Source organism: Ictalurus punctatus, chromosome 8 (genome assembly GCF_001660625.3).
Source record: "Ictalurus punctatus breed USDA103 chromosome 8, Coco_2.0, whole genome shotgun sequence".
NCBI classification, from domain to species: Eukaryota; Metazoa; Chordata; class Actinopteri; order Siluriformes; family Ictaluridae; genus Ictalurus; species Ictalurus punctatus.
The window spans coordinates 16,471,390-16,489,704 of record NC_030423.2 but is presented as its reverse complement, the minus strand read 5'-3'; the positions used below and the strand labels follow the sequence as shown (position 1 = coordinate 16,489,704).

At 37.7% G+C, this 18,315-nt stretch overlaps 2 protein-coding genes across 2 annotated transcripts; one reads left to right on the top strand and one right to left on the bottom strand.

Annotated features, from left to right (window-relative positions):
• Positions 1-1,960: 1,960 nt before the first annotated feature.
• Positions 1,961-6,847, bottom strand: isg20 (interferon stimulated exonuclease gene). The gene is made up of 4 exons (XM_017473433.3): positions 6,767-6,847; positions 5,742-6,343; positions 5,404-5,598; positions 1,961-4,380 (listed from the first exon to the last, which is right to left on the bottom strand). The coding sequence occupies exons 2-4, from the start codon at positions 6,324-6,326 to the stop codon at positions 4,183-4,185; spliced, it is 978 nt and encodes a 325-aa protein (XP_017328922.1). The 5' UTR covers positions 6,327-6,343; positions 6,767-6,847; the 3' UTR covers positions 1,961-4,182.
• Positions 6,848-9,571: 2,724 nt separating this feature from the next.
• On the top strand, positions 9,572-18,315 carry ckmt1 (creatine kinase, mitochondrial 1). Its single transcript, XM_017473326.3, has 10 exons — positions 9,572-9,673; positions 10,710-10,908; positions 12,229-12,427; positions 13,620-13,715; positions 13,941-14,162; positions 14,423-14,508; positions 15,016-15,139; positions 16,878-17,012; positions 17,670-17,795; positions 17,954-18,315. The coding sequence occupies exons 2-10, from the start codon at positions 10,760-10,762 to the stop codon at positions 18,065-18,067; spliced, it is 1,251 nt and encodes a 416-aa protein (XP_017328815.1). The 5' UTR covers positions 9,572-9,673; positions 10,710-10,759; the 3' UTR covers positions 18,068-18,315.

The window sequence follows — 18,315 nt, the reverse complement described above, 5'->3', positions numbered from 1 at the left end:
GGCTCAACTCTGTCTATTCAACTCCCTCAATTGAATTTTCTTATTTTCTTATGATATTTCTTATTATAATTCATAAAGGATAATTATCATTCCCAGTCAATGAGCATTATCAGTGGCCATCTACTACCCGATAATTATAAATTAAATTATAAATGGTTATCGTACTCTTGATTATATATGCATATCCATATACAGACCATGTAGTCTGTGTATGCTGTATATAGAGACCAGATCATAGAATAACTAACGTCAGTGATAAACTCTAGTGAAAATTAATCGCCTTGTGTTTACCAAAGCCAAAACTACCCATTCCATTCTTTCGCATGTTACATCACTGCATGTTTCCCGCTGATGCAAGAGAGAATGGAGCTATAATCCTTTAAATCAGGATTTAGCCTATCAAAGAGGGGGTCTGTGTGCCTAAGGCCATGGTATTGGCAGGACAATGCTGGTCTCTGTGCTGCCCACAATTCTGGAGGACATGTGCAGGACACTTCAGCACCAGGGTTGCTGGACTGGGCATATAATAGCTGGAAAAGTGTACTGTGCAGGTTCTAACGTACATTGGAACCTACACACAGCATTTAACCCTGTGAAATAAGCCGCTTCACTGAAACCCTTTTTAACAACATCATTAACCTATTTGCTGTTATGTCATACATGATGTGTCACAGGATGGGTACGAATATCCATCTTTAATTTAAGCTGCTAAAGCAGAGTTGCATTCTGCAACTATTGCAGCAGAGGCGTCAAAAAGATTTTGCACAAGTGTAACAATCAGGTGCTGTGTTGTAATTCCATTCCAGCTTAGATCAAGACTGCAAAATATCCAGCTTGTGGCTCAAAGGTGAATGAGAACCAACTTAGAACATTACATGGGTGATTAATCCTGAGGTGAAGTTACTATAACTACTACAGTGCACCTCTGATGTGTCCGGTCAATTCCATCTCACTTTCCCCGTGGTTTAGCGTTTGCTTGTTGTGTTTATATATGTTTACTCTTCTAGTTTTTTGCAGAGGGTCTGCAGGCTGAAACACCTTGTTGATGAGAGAGATCAGATGAGAATGACCAGACTGGTCTGAGCTGACAGGAAGTCTATAGTAACTCAAATAAGCACGCTTTACAACCGTGTGGAGCAAAAAAGCATCTCAGAACTCACATCAAAGCTTGAGGTGGATGAGCTACATAACAGCAAGTGCATCAGGTTCCACTGCTGTTAGCCAAGAACAGGAATCTGAGGCTATCATGGGCACAGACTTGCCCAAACTGGGCAGCTGAAGACTGGAAAAATATCAGGTGATCTTCATCTGTCCAGTTTCTGTGCTTCTGTGCCCATGATAGCCTCAGATTCCCGTTCCTGGCTGACAGCAGTGGAACCCAATGTGGTCTCCTGTTGTTGTGTCACATCCACCTCAAGGTTTGATGTTTTGTGCATGCTGAGATGCTTTTCTCTTCACCACAGTTGTATAGAGTGCTAATATGAGTTACTATATCGTTCCTGGCAGCTCAAACCAATCTGGCCATTTTACTCTGATCTCTCTTATCAACAAGGCATTTTCACCCACAGAACTGTCGCTCACTCAGTGTTTTTTGAACCATTCTGTGTAAACTCTAGAGACTGTGTGTGAAATTCCCTGGAGATCAGCAGTTTCTTAAAAAACTCAAACCAGCCCATCTGGCACCAACCACCATGCCACAAACACAGTCAGAGATCACACTTTTTCTTCATTCTGATGTTTGATGTGAACATTAACTGAAGCTCTTGATCTGTATCTGCATGATTTTTTGCATTGTGCTACTGCCATATGATTGGCTGATTAGATAACTGCATGAACGTGTAGGTGTTCCTAATAAAGTGGATAGTGTGTGTAATTGATTTATAATATTTGAAGTAATCAGCACCTATGAAATTTTGTTTTACAATGAAGCAAAATGATTAAGACAAAAAACAAAATCAAATAGGATGTAATGTAATTTTTAATAAACCACAATTTCTTTGCACAGTAACCTCAGAATGTATTTATTTTATATATATATATATATATATATATATATATATATATATATATATATATATATATATATATATATATATACACACACACACATGTTGTATTTGTGAAATGTCCTTGCTTGGGTGTCATAAAAGATGCTTTTTAAAAATAAAATGTATTATTATTATATATTTTACACATACACTTAGCTATATTGCAGTTACTCCCAGGAATCTTTACCAAGCTTGTGAGTTGCATCAAGTCTTAAGAAAAAAATTACAGTAACCCGTTACTTCACATGAGAACAAGTATACCCAGTCTGTGTAATGTAGTTTGGAGGTAAGAACATTTGTCATTACTAAAGCAAATGTACAACTGCAATCAAAATTATTCAATCTCCATTGTAAATCGGGTTTATTGTGAAAATTTAGACTTTCAGCTGTTTGCAATGAATAAATCAAACAAAAGCAATTGAAATAGTTCAACACAACGAATGCTTCAAGTGGTTTCCCCAAATTCAACTGAAAATGCCACTTATTATGATTTCTCCAGTTAAACAATTATTCAACCCCCTGAATAGAATCCCTCACAACAGCACAAATATGCAAAACAGGTTTTGTCTCAAGCATGCAACTAATCAAGGGCTTCATTAGTTGCACCAGGTGTGCTTGAGCTGGAACACATGAGATACCTGAACTGCCTATGGGCAGAAAATACATTAAATACCTGGACGGGGCAGAAAAAGGAAGCCATCAACCGCTGCAACCAGATTTCTGAGAAGGCAGGTTGTGAAAAACCCTCAAGTGACTGCAGAAGACCTGCAGCAAGACTTGGTGGCAACAGGCACTGACGTTCCAGTGAGCAGAGTAAGGCGCGTACTAAATGCAGAAAGTTTCTCTAAGGCGTACACCACTACTGACCCAAAAGCACAAGAAAAGTCGTCTCAAAATCATATAAATAAACCATAGATGTTTTGGGATTCTGTTCTGTGGTGCGATGAAACAAAACTGGAACTTTTCGGCACGATGGATCAGTGGTATGTCTAGAGGAAGAAGAATAAAGAAAGAACACTCTGTCCACAGTTAAGCATGGTGGTGGCTCGGTGATGCTCTGGGGCTGCTTTGCATCCTCTGGCACTGGAAACCTGCAGCATCTGGAAGGCAAGATGGATTCATTGAAGTATCAGGAAATCCTAGGAGAAAACGTGATGCCGCCTGTGAGGAAGCTGAAGCTTGGGCGTCACTGGACCTTCCAACAGAACAATGATCCCAAGCATGCCTCAAATTCCACCATGTCTTGGTTGTAGAAGTCGTCCTGGAAGATTCCACAGGGCCATCACAGTCACTTGACTTGAACACCATAGAAAATCTCTGGTGGGATTTGAAGAAGGTGGTTGCAGAACGCAAAACCAAGAATATTACTGAACTGGAGGCCATTGCTCATGAGGAATGGGTTAAGATTCTTCAGAAACATTGCCAGAATCTGTGCATCTCATTTGCAGCAGGTTATAACAGCAAAATGCTGCTCTACAAAGTACTAAAGATGTTTACCATGAAGGGGTTGAATAATTTTGAAACTGGAGAAGTCATAAGATGCATTTTCAGTTGAATTTGGGGAAACCACTTGAAGAATTCATTGTGTTGAACTATTTCAATGGCTTTTGATTGATTTTTCATTGCAAACAGCTGAAATTCTGTAAATTTTGACAATAAACCTGTTGAATAAGTTTGTAACTGTAGCTATTTCTTGCTTTACCCACAGGAGTCCTAGTAACACCAGGTGCATTAAACCAGCCTAAAGATTCATGAGTTGAAGGTGTGTATTGTGGTTACATAAAACAGGTGTGCAAAAAAAGGTTGGGAAACACAATAAACAGCACACTGGTCTCTAATATTAACCAAAAAGTGTGACTGCCACCAAGAACTATGGTACCTGTGAAGCAAATTGTTTGTTTTGGAAATATATAATGGTTAAACGCCTCAAAATGTCATTAAAGTGTTTAATGTCTATAATATCTCCATGTCTGTGTTTACACCTGTAGTAAAGCTGGCCATAGTGCTAACACTCAAACATACCCAAGGTCTCCTATTGATTCTTCACAACTGGAAATTCTGCCACCAGCCCACACAGTGGACTGATGCAAGTTCAGTAAGGTTTCAGTCCAAGCTTCTATGCCATACAGGTCTCTCACTCACTGCAGTCGGTTAAACTATCAGGCCAGTATTCATCCTGCATGTAGTGCTCCAGAGAAGATGTCGAATCAGTGGCTGGATCTGAATTTTGGACGTGGCGCTGTAGAGATTTTTCCCACTCCTCTTCCACCAACTTGTAGAGGTCCAGAGCAGCAAGAGCATCTTCCACAGAACAATGGCCAGTGCTGTCAACCTGTTTGAACAGGAAATACCATAGATGTAAACATGTTTTAAAAGAACAGCCTCATGTTAATATTTTCATGTAGCAATTTGCATTCATGAATGACATTTTTCCCCCTGCATTGTCATGTATGTGTATCAAGAGTGAAAAGTATAATGGCCCTGAAGTGCAAAATACATTAACGAATCAAAAACAACAGGAAAATCACTACAACAAATGTGAAAATGCAAGACCAAATTCAGAAAGGGAAATGGAAAAGGTCAATCCTTACTGAGCATAACAACTGTTGTTACAGTGTGTGCCAGTCTGACACACATGGAAAATGAAGAGCTAGAGGATGTTTACAGTAGGAAATATGGAGCCTAAAAATGAATCTACTGATGCTTTTAAATTCAGTCTGATCAGGATTTCACTGAGTGTTTTTTGTGATTGTTGTGGCCAAAAATGCTTGATTTTGCGATACAATTTGCAGATTGTGCTTTTTTTTTTGGAAAACTACTTGAATTGGCAAAATTGCAGTTGCATGAAATTGTTTTTCACTGTTTTTTGCAGTGATGTTTGTTGGTAAATTAGACACTTTAGCTGTACTCATGTTCGACGCACGTGAATCGAAGAGGGCTTTGGATGAATACGCGTTGTGATCACGTCACATGACACGTCTTGGCTCAAATCTGCAGTAATTTATAAAAATGGCAAGCTCCTGTGAATATTGTGGAGTTTCCTTGATTGCGTTAATCCTTGAGGGACTGTAAATTGTTTTTGCTAGACTAACTATATAACAGACTGAAAAAGTGAAAGAATTTTTCCTTGTGATGTCACACACAGTGTATAATCAGCAACCGACATGTGATGCTCAATAAGCACCCACCCTTTCCATTTTTTAGTTCATTTTGACGCGTTTTTTTGTTATGGTTTTTGTGATGGTTTTGGTAAATCATTTGAACTAGCATTCCACCATAGAAAACTAAGACTTTTTTACAGTGGCATTTTTAATCGTCTTTAGAAACATCTATAAAGATGATGAATAAATCATACCTGTATGCTCCTGTTGAGAAGAGACCCGGTCAGTTTCTTTAGAGATATGCAACTCACAGAACCGTGCATCTGTCGCAATAGATGCGAAGTGGAAGTGTCCCTAACCATTTCATGCGATATGCTAATTCCCAGGGCCGCAAAGTCGTTACGCAGAGCATGTCCGATTATTATCTTCCCTTTAATGATCTGTAAAATCTGAGACACAGAGTTAATAATTTAGTTAATACTGATAATTAAAAATTAACTACTGAATTAAAGACTAAACTAAATACATGTTATAACAATAATATTGTAATGCCGTGCAACATTAGTCATCTAAGCTACAATTAACTTTGTACCTCATTTCTCGCTTCTTCATAGGGCAACGCCTTTATCAAGTGCTCCTTTTTAATGCCACTCCACTGTGTCCGGTAGTCCGTGACAGGCCGACAAGGGAGGATATACTTATCATAGATCACAGTTCCAGAGTAATTTACCAGACTACAGCGGGCCAGTTCACTAAACTGTCCATTCACGCCTGTCCCAACCATCTCACAGTCCATAGCCAGCAGCATGGAGGGCTGAACCCCAACGCAGGGGGAACTCCGGCCGCTGGCGGGGGGAGTGATCTCTGATGAGAAACCACTGTCTGCTTCCCAGCTGTCAGTCAGTGAATCTGCCCATTCGGACTCCTGTGTATTACCAAGTTTTCTGGACCTTTTGTTCCTCCAAGGCTGTGTGCTTTCCAGTGGAGAGTCTAAGCACCATTGCTCCAGCACCTCACTCTGCTTTCGTTTAAGTCCCTGGCAGATTTTCTGGCAAACCTTTAAACATTTCTTGTTTTTCTGCTTCACTTTTCGTCGTCTGGAAGTTTTTGTTAATACAGAGCAGATAGTAGAGGACTGGGTATCCATGCTGTTACTGAGAGGTCCTAATGCTGACATTTCTAGCTTACCTACACCTGTGACGAAAATGAAGGAAAACAGGACAATGACATGTTTTAATTTCTTCATGTGGCAGTGAATAATGAATAATTAAAATAGCTTGTAGCATTATTGATAGAATGTTATATAACACTGAGCTCAATAGTTTTAAGATCCCTCAGGTGACATTAGCTTAAGGGGCTACCAGTATGAAACATAACCATAAACATCTTAACAGTGTGGCTGTGCTACTCGTTGTTTCACATTCCTCATTGATTTGGACTTCAGAACAATCTATAATGGCTCGTTTTATAGCCAATGGCTGACCGTCATGACCGCACGCAAATAGTTAGCTATAAAAATGAAGGATATACGTAAATACTTTGTAACCAACAATATATTTTAAACATACTGTATGTTGTAATTTTAAATGTATTTTGGAATATCGGGTGAAAGCCTACCTCTATAGCAAACACGTGTACCCGGCAATGACGTGAGAAACCACGAAGCAGCATCCGCTAACGCGATTGGTCGATTTTTTTTCTGAGCGCTGATTGGATGGCTAGGACTGACCAATCACATCCGAACGTAACGATTAAACTTATTACACGATGTAAAGAATTAAAGTATGTGTATATGGGGTGAATTTACATCAAGCGTGCAAAAAAGGTAATAATACATTTAATAAATATAAAAAATATTAAACATTAAACATATTATTATATTATTATTATATATATATTATTATATTAAACATATTATTATATTAAACATATACATATTAAACATATTATTATTATTATTATTATTATTATTATTATTATTATTATTGTTGTTGTTGTTGTTGTTGTTGTTGTTGTTATTATTATTATCAAAGACATGATTTAAAAAACATAAAATTTGAATGTGGTTATGCACATATTTTACATAGATACTGTACAGACTTGTGGAATATTGTGCAAGATGCAATTAGTACAACATTGGAACAAAATAACAATATTGCATAAAAAAATACTAATACAAACTGTGGTTCAGACATAAATAACAATTGTGGTTAAAAATACAGCAAACAATAATTATGTAATTATGTAATTAAGAGCTCACGACCAATATATTTATAGGTTTTATATATATACAGCTTAATTTTATAAAGAACACGGAGTACTGTGGATGTCCAGCAGGAGGTGCAACACAGTTATTCATTCATTCGTTCATTCATTTATCTTCAGTAAGCATTTTATTCTGGCATAATGGTGGTAAATCAGGAGTTTACCCTGGTAACACTGGGTGTGAGGCAGGCAATACACCCTGGATGGGACACCAGTCCATCAGAGCGCTCCATGCACACTCACATTCATACACTCATTCACATCTAGGGGCAATATAGCATAGAAAATCCACCTACTGGCGTGTTTTTATGAAGAAAAAAAAAGTAAAACTTGGCAGAAACCCACATGGAAACTGGGAGAACATGCACAGACACTCAACACAGTATCTTGGGGACCCTTTTATTGTATAAAATCCTAAGCAGTAGGGAGCATTTTGCTACCTGTTGTTTGGTCTTTACCTGTGACAGACCCACTTTTCTTTTTTCCCCACTTCACTTTTTTCTTCTCTTGTCTGTGTACACCAAATGTTTATACACAGTCCTTTGTGGTATAGCTGGATTGCAAATTTGTTACACATATTGTTTATCCTGCTTAATTAAATATTATTTATATATATATATATATATATATATATATATATATATATATATATATATATATATATATATATATATATATATATATATGAAGTACATATGTGACTACATATTTACAAAGTTATATTTTAAATGCATTATTGCGTTATACAGGCAAAACTAAAATAAATTCATCCAGCTAATCAGTTTACTCAATAAAAAGTTAACTATTAATTATTGCAGGTTACAGTATATACCACAGTGACTGTATACTTCCAGGTGCCTACGTGCAGCGTATCCTGTACTTAAAGTTACTTGTGAGCTGGAAAGGGTGTGCAGTGGCCTATTGGCCTTTGTTTTATTGCAGTTCTAATGTTGGTCTGTTTAGATAAGCCATCTAAGGTTTCTCAGTGCGCTCATGCCATTCAGTAAATCATTATGGCGTCTATCATTACTTGCCACACTGTGACGTTTTTCTTCAGGACGTGGAGCTGCACTAAAGTATTAACCCATACGATACTAATACTATATGGGAAGACTGTAGTTCACTTTGCTCAATCTACAGCTGTGTTGGGAATACTTCTTAAAGCTACAACATTTTAAATGGCATATTTGGCTATAAAACCCATGCACATTTCTGTGAAAAATAAAGGATGCCTGTGTGCTCTCAAACAAACATGCATTTGAAAGGCTCATAAAATATAATATACAACACGTGGCCAACTATGCACCAATTTTCGTAATAAATAGACCACTATACAATATGAGATTAGCATTGCTTGTCAATAATCAATACAAATGATCATATCCTGTAATTACATAAATGCAATACTATTATATTATTTAACAGACGCTCTTATTCAGAGTGACTTACAGAAATGCTTTGTAGAACCTATTGACAAAACATATACTCACGCTGGTATAAGAATTGCATAAAGCTTATAACACAAACACCAGGTAATACATGGACATGTGTATTATTATTAATAAGTAAAACATCATTTTCTTTTTACATCAGAACATTCACAGGACTACAACTGAGAATACAGACTTTCAGCAGCTTTCTAGGTAGAAACTGGAGAAAACTAAAAGTCCATCTATCAGATGAAACAGTTGGGAGTGAGTGTGTGTGATGAAAAGTGCTTAAGACGGAGTCGGCTGAAGGCTTTCTTTGTCTTTAAGCTCAGAAGAAACACCTATGAAGATGGAAAAATAAAAGGATCACAGTGATCCAGTAGTTAAATTTCTGGAATTGCTATAAGTTGTAATAGTGTTTATCAAAAAATTTATGTGCTTTTTAAACAGCCACCTTGTTAATAACTGGCTTTCACAAATTAAATATCATCATAAACCTCTAAATAATCGTGGTTCAGTGGATAAGGGGTTATGCTAGTGATTAGATGGGTGTGAGAAAGAAACGAGAGTTTTAAATGTCTTTTATTTTCTTAAATAAATTGTATATGGCTAAATCCTATTTATTGTTTTGTAAATTCTATAAAAAGCAGATGATGCTTTATTAAGAGAGCTATTTCTAAAGGCCGGACTTCAAAAACTGCTTTGGCATTTTAATGGTTAAAACGATACTGACTCTTTGTACTAGACCTACGTGATAAAGGAAACGTGGACACACCTGCACAGACTTTATCACGGGTACCTGCTGTATAAGATCGGATATCCTCGTACAGTAAGTTAATAGCTTCTATGAAATGGCTATCTTTACTGTTCTGTGTGAAAAAGGCCATTGCTATATGCTTGTGTTATTGATTCTTTTGTTCATTTCTGCTTAACAATTCTGATTCTTTTCAGCCTTTTCCTAATGACTGTAGCTTCCTTAAAGCTAAACAATGAACAGATATCTGTATATTAGTTTCCTAAATTTTTCAAATTAACTTTGTTGCTTGTATTATCATTGAAATAGAAATAGACTGTTTCTGTGTTGTATCACTGCATCAGTGTACTACATCACTGTTCAACAAATTCACTTATTCATACTTCCTGTTTTAATCCAAGCAGAAAGTATGTAACCATATAAAACCTAAATATGGTTTAAGAGTGCAATGCTAACCATCACTTACATTGGTATTACATAAGAAAATTTGGAACAGCAAATTTCTTGGCAGATTAATTGATTTTAGAGTAAGTGGGATATGTGTGAACATTTTTCCTCTAAATTATTTATTTTAATCGCCAAAAAGGAAGAGAGAAGTCAAGTGAAAGTCAAACCACCGGCGCTGACCACACTGCGCATGAGCATTCACGCCAGCAAGCAGAAGCCTTTACTCCCCCTTGTGCATATTTTCACAAGTGGGCCATTGATCATTGTATCATTACAGGCTACATTTGCAGTTTTAATAAACATTTAATTTTTCGTCGAACTGCATCATGTAACTATTTATTTATTCATTCATTAAATGAATAAATTCTTGGTCAAAGAAATGCAATCATTTGAGTACAACAGACTGAAGAAAGGAGAACTGCACGCACGCACGCACGCACAGATGAACACGGAAATGATGCATTCAACATTTGAAGAGTTAATTCAGTCCTGTGTGCTCATTCAGCATGGAGGGAGGATTGTGCTCTTCAGTGAGATTTTTTCCCCCTCACATTGCTGTATTGCACATATTCCGGTAGGGGCGGGAGGCTGATCACGGTTGTAGATCAGAGTTCTGCATTCTCCTGCTGCATCTTCAACTCACCCATCACGTTTCACCCGACAGGTCCCATCCTCCTCCAAAAGGCTTTGCTTTGCACAGGCCACAGCATCATCATGGCAAGCAGCTTCGCAAGGATTTTATCCTCCAAAAGGAACGTGGGTTTGCTGTCTCTGGTCGGCGCTGGATCACTTAGTGTAGGATTTTATCTGAATAGAGAGCATGTGAGCGCAAAAGTGCAGGATCGGAGACGATACCCGGCCAGGTAAGCTTTAATAACAATATCTGTAGGAATATCTATATAAAAAAAAAATGCATGCCATTTAGCTCGGCGCACTATGTTATATTGCTGCGCTTTTAAGTCGTGCACAATGCGCTTTGGGTGTTAGTGCACTGGGCACTAATGTGTACGGCAGTATGTAGTTTGAGATGTACCCCATGTCTTGAGCAATGTCACCAGTCCTATATGCATGTAGCCTACCTATGTTGTCTTCCCACCTTAATAAATATCATGCATCTCATTCAGATAAACTGTGTACATGATTATCTGCATCGTATTTGTTTAGTCAGCCAGAGGAAGATGGATAGCCAGGTTCAAGGTGCACACACTACTGATAATAAATGAGTTATTTATACTATGCACGTTACTCCTGCAGGAAAGGCTGTGCTACCGAGCAATCCAGGGTCTCTATATGACACATGCATGAACTGTAATTGCGCAGCATCGCCTAGATAGGTGTGTTGGAAAGAAATCGATTCGTTTGATTCATTAGGCAGTACGGAATAATCATCAAGCCCGCGATTCAGTGGAGATGCCTGATGCCTGTGGTGCTGAATTCTTGCATACTGCAGCATACGATCAGAATGGCGATAGGCTTACCTACTGTATATGTGGTTGAAGCGATTAGGGATGGAATGTAAAATCTGCATCTATTTGGCACATAAAGTCCATAATGCCTTTTAATACCACCGTGTATGCATTTTTCACTACTGGTATTTGCATATGTTTTTCAATACTAGTATTTGCATGACGTTGTGGTGTTGTAGTTTAGATTGGTCAGTTTTAATCATCTGTCCACACCTGGCTGTCATATATCTTTGTACTTGTGATTATGTGAATTATATTTGAATAAACATGTGAAGGTGCATTGCACCATGTTGTGCCCTGAAATTGTGCATGTGAAGTACACATGTGACATTGTGTAAACAATATCTGACCACATGTAGAAAAATGAATCACGTGAGAAAATCACTTGATAAAACCACATAACCTACAGGTGAAAAATGAACATGTGCTATGTTTTTTGGCGATGAGCGTTTACAGACAGTACACACCCAATAACCCCAGCTCAGAATCGAACTGGGAAACCTGGAACTCTGACGCAGAAACAGTATCTGCTGCACTATCATGCCACTTTTTTGTCATTCAAAGCAAGTGCACTACATTTGAAAAAAGTCCAAACCCCCCCCCCCACATTTGTAAATTTCTCATGTGAATAATGTAATTTTTCTCATGAAGTTTTCAGTAAGGGCTACACGCCCTTGTCCATGTCTTCATAAAACAACAGTCTCTGTTTCCAAACAGTGCGGATTACCCAGATTTACGAAAACACAACAACTGCATGTCCAGTCATCTGACACCTGCCTTATATGCCAAGCTGTGTGACAAAGCCACTCCAAATGGCTTCACACTGGATCAAGCCATTCAGACGGGCGTGGACAACCCCGGGCATCCCTTCATCAAGACTGTGGGAATGGTGGCTGGAGATGAGGAGTCCTATGAGGTCAGAGGCAGTTCAGATCACTACATAAAGCGTCAAACAACATGCTGTAATGAATGGATCAGAAGGACCATTTTATAAATTGTATATGGTTCACATGGTTTAGACCAGTGGTCACCAACCCAATGTCCCTAGAAATCTGCCCTCCTAAAGACTTTGGAACTAAAGTCTTCAGGAAGGTCGCTCTCCAGGAACAGGATGATAACCACTGGTTTAGACAAGACCTTAGCCTTTAATATTTGTTTGTTAGTTTTTTTGCAATATATATATTTTTTAGTTGTTGCACAGTATTCCAAAATGATCGTTTTTGTGAATGATCCTAAAGTACTACAGCTAAAGTAGTACTGCAATATCTGTATCTGTATTTGGTGAATAAGTGTTTTTTTTTATTAAATATGAATTGTACCACAATGTCCACAGAAATATATAGAGATATCCTATATATTTATAATAGTTATAATATCACCTGAACCCTGACCAGACAGCTACTAAGGATAAATGAATGAAGATATGTGCATTGATGTGGTTTCTTAGTCCCACGAGATTCATATCTGACAGCTCACTCCTGCCCACGAGCTGTGTGACATTTTTTTGCTTTCCAACAAGCTTTCTAAAAAAAAAAAAAAAAAAGAGCAAAAAAACCCAAAACAAACCTGTGCATTTCCTAATTATATTATCTGTATTTATATCTGTTTAGAACACATTATCTGTTCAATACAAATAATATATTCATATTATGTTACATCTCTATTCTAAAGTAAGATACACAATGTTTACTTCACAATCTTTTTTAGGGAATTCAATGAAACAGCTGTATAACACTCATGGGAAGTTCTCTACATCCGCATCTCTGTTTCTATATATAATTACTAAGTATGACCAGAATGCTTGCCAACAAATAGCCAACAAATAATGAAAATTGGAGCATATGATTAAATACTTATTTATAATTAACAAGGTTTGTAGTTGTACAAGGCAGTTTCTATGCAGTTATATTCCCTGTGGAAGCTAATGCAAGAACTGAGGCATGCATTTATCAAATGATTTTAAAATATTGTGCCGTGTGTATGTATGTGTGTGTGTTTTTAAGAAAACTTTTTAAGGATATTTCCTGAAAGACAATATACATGTGATTGTTGAAAGATGAAAATATGAGACCTATTCTTGTAAGTTAAGAAATGTTTGTTCCTGACAGGTGTTTGCTGATATTTTTGACCCTGTCATCACAGAGAGACACAATGGTTATGACCCACACACTATGAAACATCCCACTGACCTGGATTCCAAGAAGGTACTTGGAACTGTACTATAAAAGAGTGTTAACATATTGCTTTTCCATTAATAACACAAATAATTGCATAAATAGCAGGATTTTGTTTAAGAAACTTCTGACACTGATCTTATATCTGGTGCACAACTCTGCATTACTTATACAACTTATAAGACTATTATTAAATGCATCACAATAATGCCCTCTGTAATATTGTGTTTTTTTAATGGAATGTTCCCTTCTCAGATACGAGGCGGAATCTTTGATGAGAAGTATGTGCTGTCGTCGAGGGTGCGGACGGGCCGCAGTATTCGAGGTCTGAGCTTGCCTCCTGCCTGCACACGTGCTGAGCGCAGAGAGGTGGAGCGGGTGGTGGTGAACGCCCTCGCTGGCCTGCAGGATAACTTGACGGGTAGATACTACAGCCTGACCGAGATGACCGAACAGGAACAGCAGCAGCTCATCGATGTGCGTATCTGTCCTGCAAACCTTCACAAGCATCATGTTACTATATGTTCAGGACAGTTATAAAATATCACACGACAAAACCTGCTGTAGATGTCTTTCTTTTAAAAGTCAAAATGACATTTTATGCTTTTGCATCGCAGGAAGCTAGGACACTTTGCCACCTTTTCCTATCATATCATATAATATAATATAATATTGAATTATACTGTTATATGACATATATGACATCTATATATGTCCCATCTGTTTTGGTTCTGTAGGATCATTTCCTGTTTGATAAGCCAGTTTCACCCCTTCTGACATGCGCAGGAATGGCACGGGATTGGCCTGATGCCAGAGGCATCTGGTAAGAGGCATCTTAGCTGGAGGCTGAAGGACTGGAGTGAATAATACTTTAGCTGCTGAAGTCTTAGGATGAGTGTCAGGGCCCAGATATAGTATGATGCAGCCATTCACGTACTTGTCTGAGTACGATTCATGAGCCTTGGACTCCTTGTCCTCCAGCTCATAATTTAGTTCACTTATAATCTTGAACTTTGAGAAGACGATTACTTCAGCAGTGCTGTATGAGTGATTTGATGATTGGAATTATTGCGGAAAAGTGGTTTGGGAGAGACGCTGCTTTGCCTGTAGCACACATTAGCATAAGCATCTTAATCAGCTAGTCTGGTTAAAGGTCAACAGTCTTAGTAATACACTCAAATATTTTGCAATTTCACAAACTTTCTGGAAAAAGCTTCTTAATAAATGTTGATGTGAAATGGGCACTGTCAGGTTGAACCTGAACTTTTTTAAAAAAAAAAATACACGTCTGTTATTAGCTGTAGGTTTTAATAGTGCGGTTTCTTTACAGGCATAACAATGAGAAAACATTCTTGGTGTGGGTTAATGAGGAGGACCACACTCGGGTGATCTCCATGGAGAAAGGAGGCAATATGAAGAGGGTCTTTGAGCGTTTCTGTTGGGGCCTCAAAGAGGTGAGCTCACTCGTCTCTCTCTGGCCACATTAGCGTAACACAAGCTTCTGTTATTTATTCAACAGCTATCCAGGACATGTAGCGCAGCTGTGTTTACAGCAGTATGGAGCAATACCCTTTTGTGAATAAACAACAGTAGGACAAACTGGATTGTTTTTTAGTCCGTATTAGACTACGTCTTCCAAAACTGTTTTATGCTGCTTTTGTGATACTTTAGAAACGTTATAGTTATATTTATCATAGAACTTAGCTTTTATCCCTAACATTATAACTGTATATCTCAGTAAATCATTAGAGAGATGCCACTTTATTAGGAAAGCCTGTACACCCGCACATTCATGAAATTATACAACCAGTCAATCAGGTGGCAGCAGTGCAACTAAAAAATCATGCAGATACAGGTCAAGAGCTTCAGTTAATATTCAGATCAAATATAAGAATGTAATCTTGCTGGCCTTGGGCAGATGGGCTGGTTTGAGTATTTCAGAAACTTCTGGGATTTTCACACACAACAGTCTTTAGCGTTTACACAAAATGATGCAAACAACAAAACACATCCAGTGAGCTACACTGGAGCTAGATAGGAAGGCCACGGTAACTCAAACTCACTGGTGAGAAGAAAAGCATCTCAAAACACAGAACATGTCAAACTTTGAGGCAGATGGGCTACAACAGCAGAAGACAACATCAGGCGCAACTCTTGTCAGGCAAGAACAGTGGGCACAAGCTGAAACTAGGCAGTTGATTGTTGGAAAAACATCACCTCGTAGTTTTCTATTCTTCAAAAGACCAGGGGGCTGTGAAGCATGGACAGGAGGCCTGTGATTTGTTTTTAATTTTTGTTACAGGAAATCACAATCGACCATTATCAAGATTTTTACATTTATTATTGAGTTCTAATAGCTATTAGCATGTTTGACGGGTCATTTGAAATGAATGCGTTTATTCCAAACCAAAGTATGGTTTGTACTTTACTTGACTTTTATTTGATTTTTAGTTATTTCTACTCACATTTCAAAAGAAAAATCACAACATTTTACTCACTACACTTCTCTGTATTCAGATATATATAAAGAATAATAAGGTGAATTTTTAGCATCAGACATCTAAATTCCTAACACATTTAAACTTGTGACTACCGCCTGAATGAGACTTTATACCCGTCTGTAATCTGTCTGCTGCTGTGTACAATTTGTACTTATTATGGCAGTTTCTACTGTGACAGCTAACTGTTAGCATTCAGCTAGTTTTATTAGCAGACTTATTGTCATGCAAGCTAACTTGAGAGATTAGTAATTGTTTCATATTTTATATACAGTTAATATTGTTCTACTTTCAACTTAAAGTGAAGAATCTGAAGTTGTACTTCAATGTTTACGAGAGTATTAACCCTAACCTTAACCTGATTCATTTAGTAATTGCACTTTTAGTTAAGTAAAGAATTTTTGTACTTTTAGTACCTTTCATTATTAATATCTGCTTTTAAAATAAATACATTTAGATTGAGAAATGAATGCATAAATTAATGTCACTATTTACATTTGTTTTTAAATTATATGCTTTTATTAAATATCTTAAGAGAATGAAAAATATTAATTCAATCTAGTGTGTGCAAACTTTTGACTGCCGGTGTATGTGAAAAGAATTTCTGCACAAATCTGCAGGACATTTGCTTCATCAAATGCATCCAACCATCCAGGTGATTGCATGCTTCTGAATGTCTGTCTGCTCTGCTTAGGTGGAAAGGCTGATTCAGGAGAAAGGCTGGGAGTTCATGTGGAATGAGCATCTAGGTTACATCCTCACCTGCCCTTCTAACCTGGGCACAGGCCTTCGCGCTGGCGTCCATATTAAACTGCCTCGCCTCAGCAAGGTGATTGTCCACCTAATGATAATAACATGATTATAACAACAACATCATCACGGCATCTCAGTCATTTAAACTTACTAGATATGATCAGGACTATAAGACATAATTAATACATATTAAATGAGAATTCATCTAAGAATATTCAAGAATTCAATAATTCATCTAAGAATACTGATTGATACTTATTGCAGTAGGGCACATAGTGTAAATGAAAACATTAAAAAACATAAACTTAAAAAAAAAATTAACAATAATTTTTTCCATAACTTTCTTGACAATTCCTATCATATTACCAATCAGGGAGGTTGAAGGCTAACATGTGCTTTCTCCAATACATGTGAAGTCAGCCTCTTAATTTTTTCAAACTGTTGTTCATGCTGTGTCACATGGCAGCGTAACACACTCAGAGGAAAGTGCTATCCACACTCATCGCCATACATGAACTCACATTTGGCTATTGTTGATTGACAGGGTGAGAGTAAATCCATCAAACCCAACCAGAGAGAATGGCCAGTTTTGTTCTCTATTATTTATTCCACAGTCACGGAAGGCTGTGGAATTTCCATTATTCAAACTTGCTATCTAAGGCAAACACTTATTTATTTGTTTGTTTGTTTGTTTGTTTGTTTATTTAGAGTTCTGCTGTCTTTGTCTAAACAGGACCCTCGTTTTCCCAAAATCCTTGATAACTTGCGGCTGCAGAAAAGAGGCACTGGAGGAGTGGACACGGCAGCTGTGGGAAGCACCTTTGATATTTCTAACCTGGACAGACTTGGCCAGTCAGAGGTCAGTCATGTATTCTGATCATTTTGGTATCAGTGATTTTCCACACAATAAAGACAGTGAAAATATATGTGCATGTGTGTGTTGTGTTTTGTGTGTGTGTGTGTGTGTGTGTGTGTGTGTGTGTGTGTGTGTGTGTGTGTGTGTGTGTGTGTGTTTAGGTCCAGCTGGTCCAGACAGTTATCGATGGCGTTAACTACCTGATTGATTGTGAGAAGAAGCTAGAAAAAGGCCAAGACATCAAGATTCCTGACCCTATTGGCCAGAGGAAGTAGACCTACACTAAGCCTCATCCCATCATTTCCCCATAATTATGGTACTCAAAACTCCATTTCAAACAGCATGCTTTTTTGTGTGTTGTGTCATTGCAGCTCCACTCCTCTATACAACAGGAGTGAATATGCTGTACACCATGATTGTGTTGATGTGTCATTGCTATTCTGTCACATATACCACTGTCTCTTATATTGATTGTGCTGCAATAAACAATAAACGTATTATAACCTTAGAATTGTTCACCTAA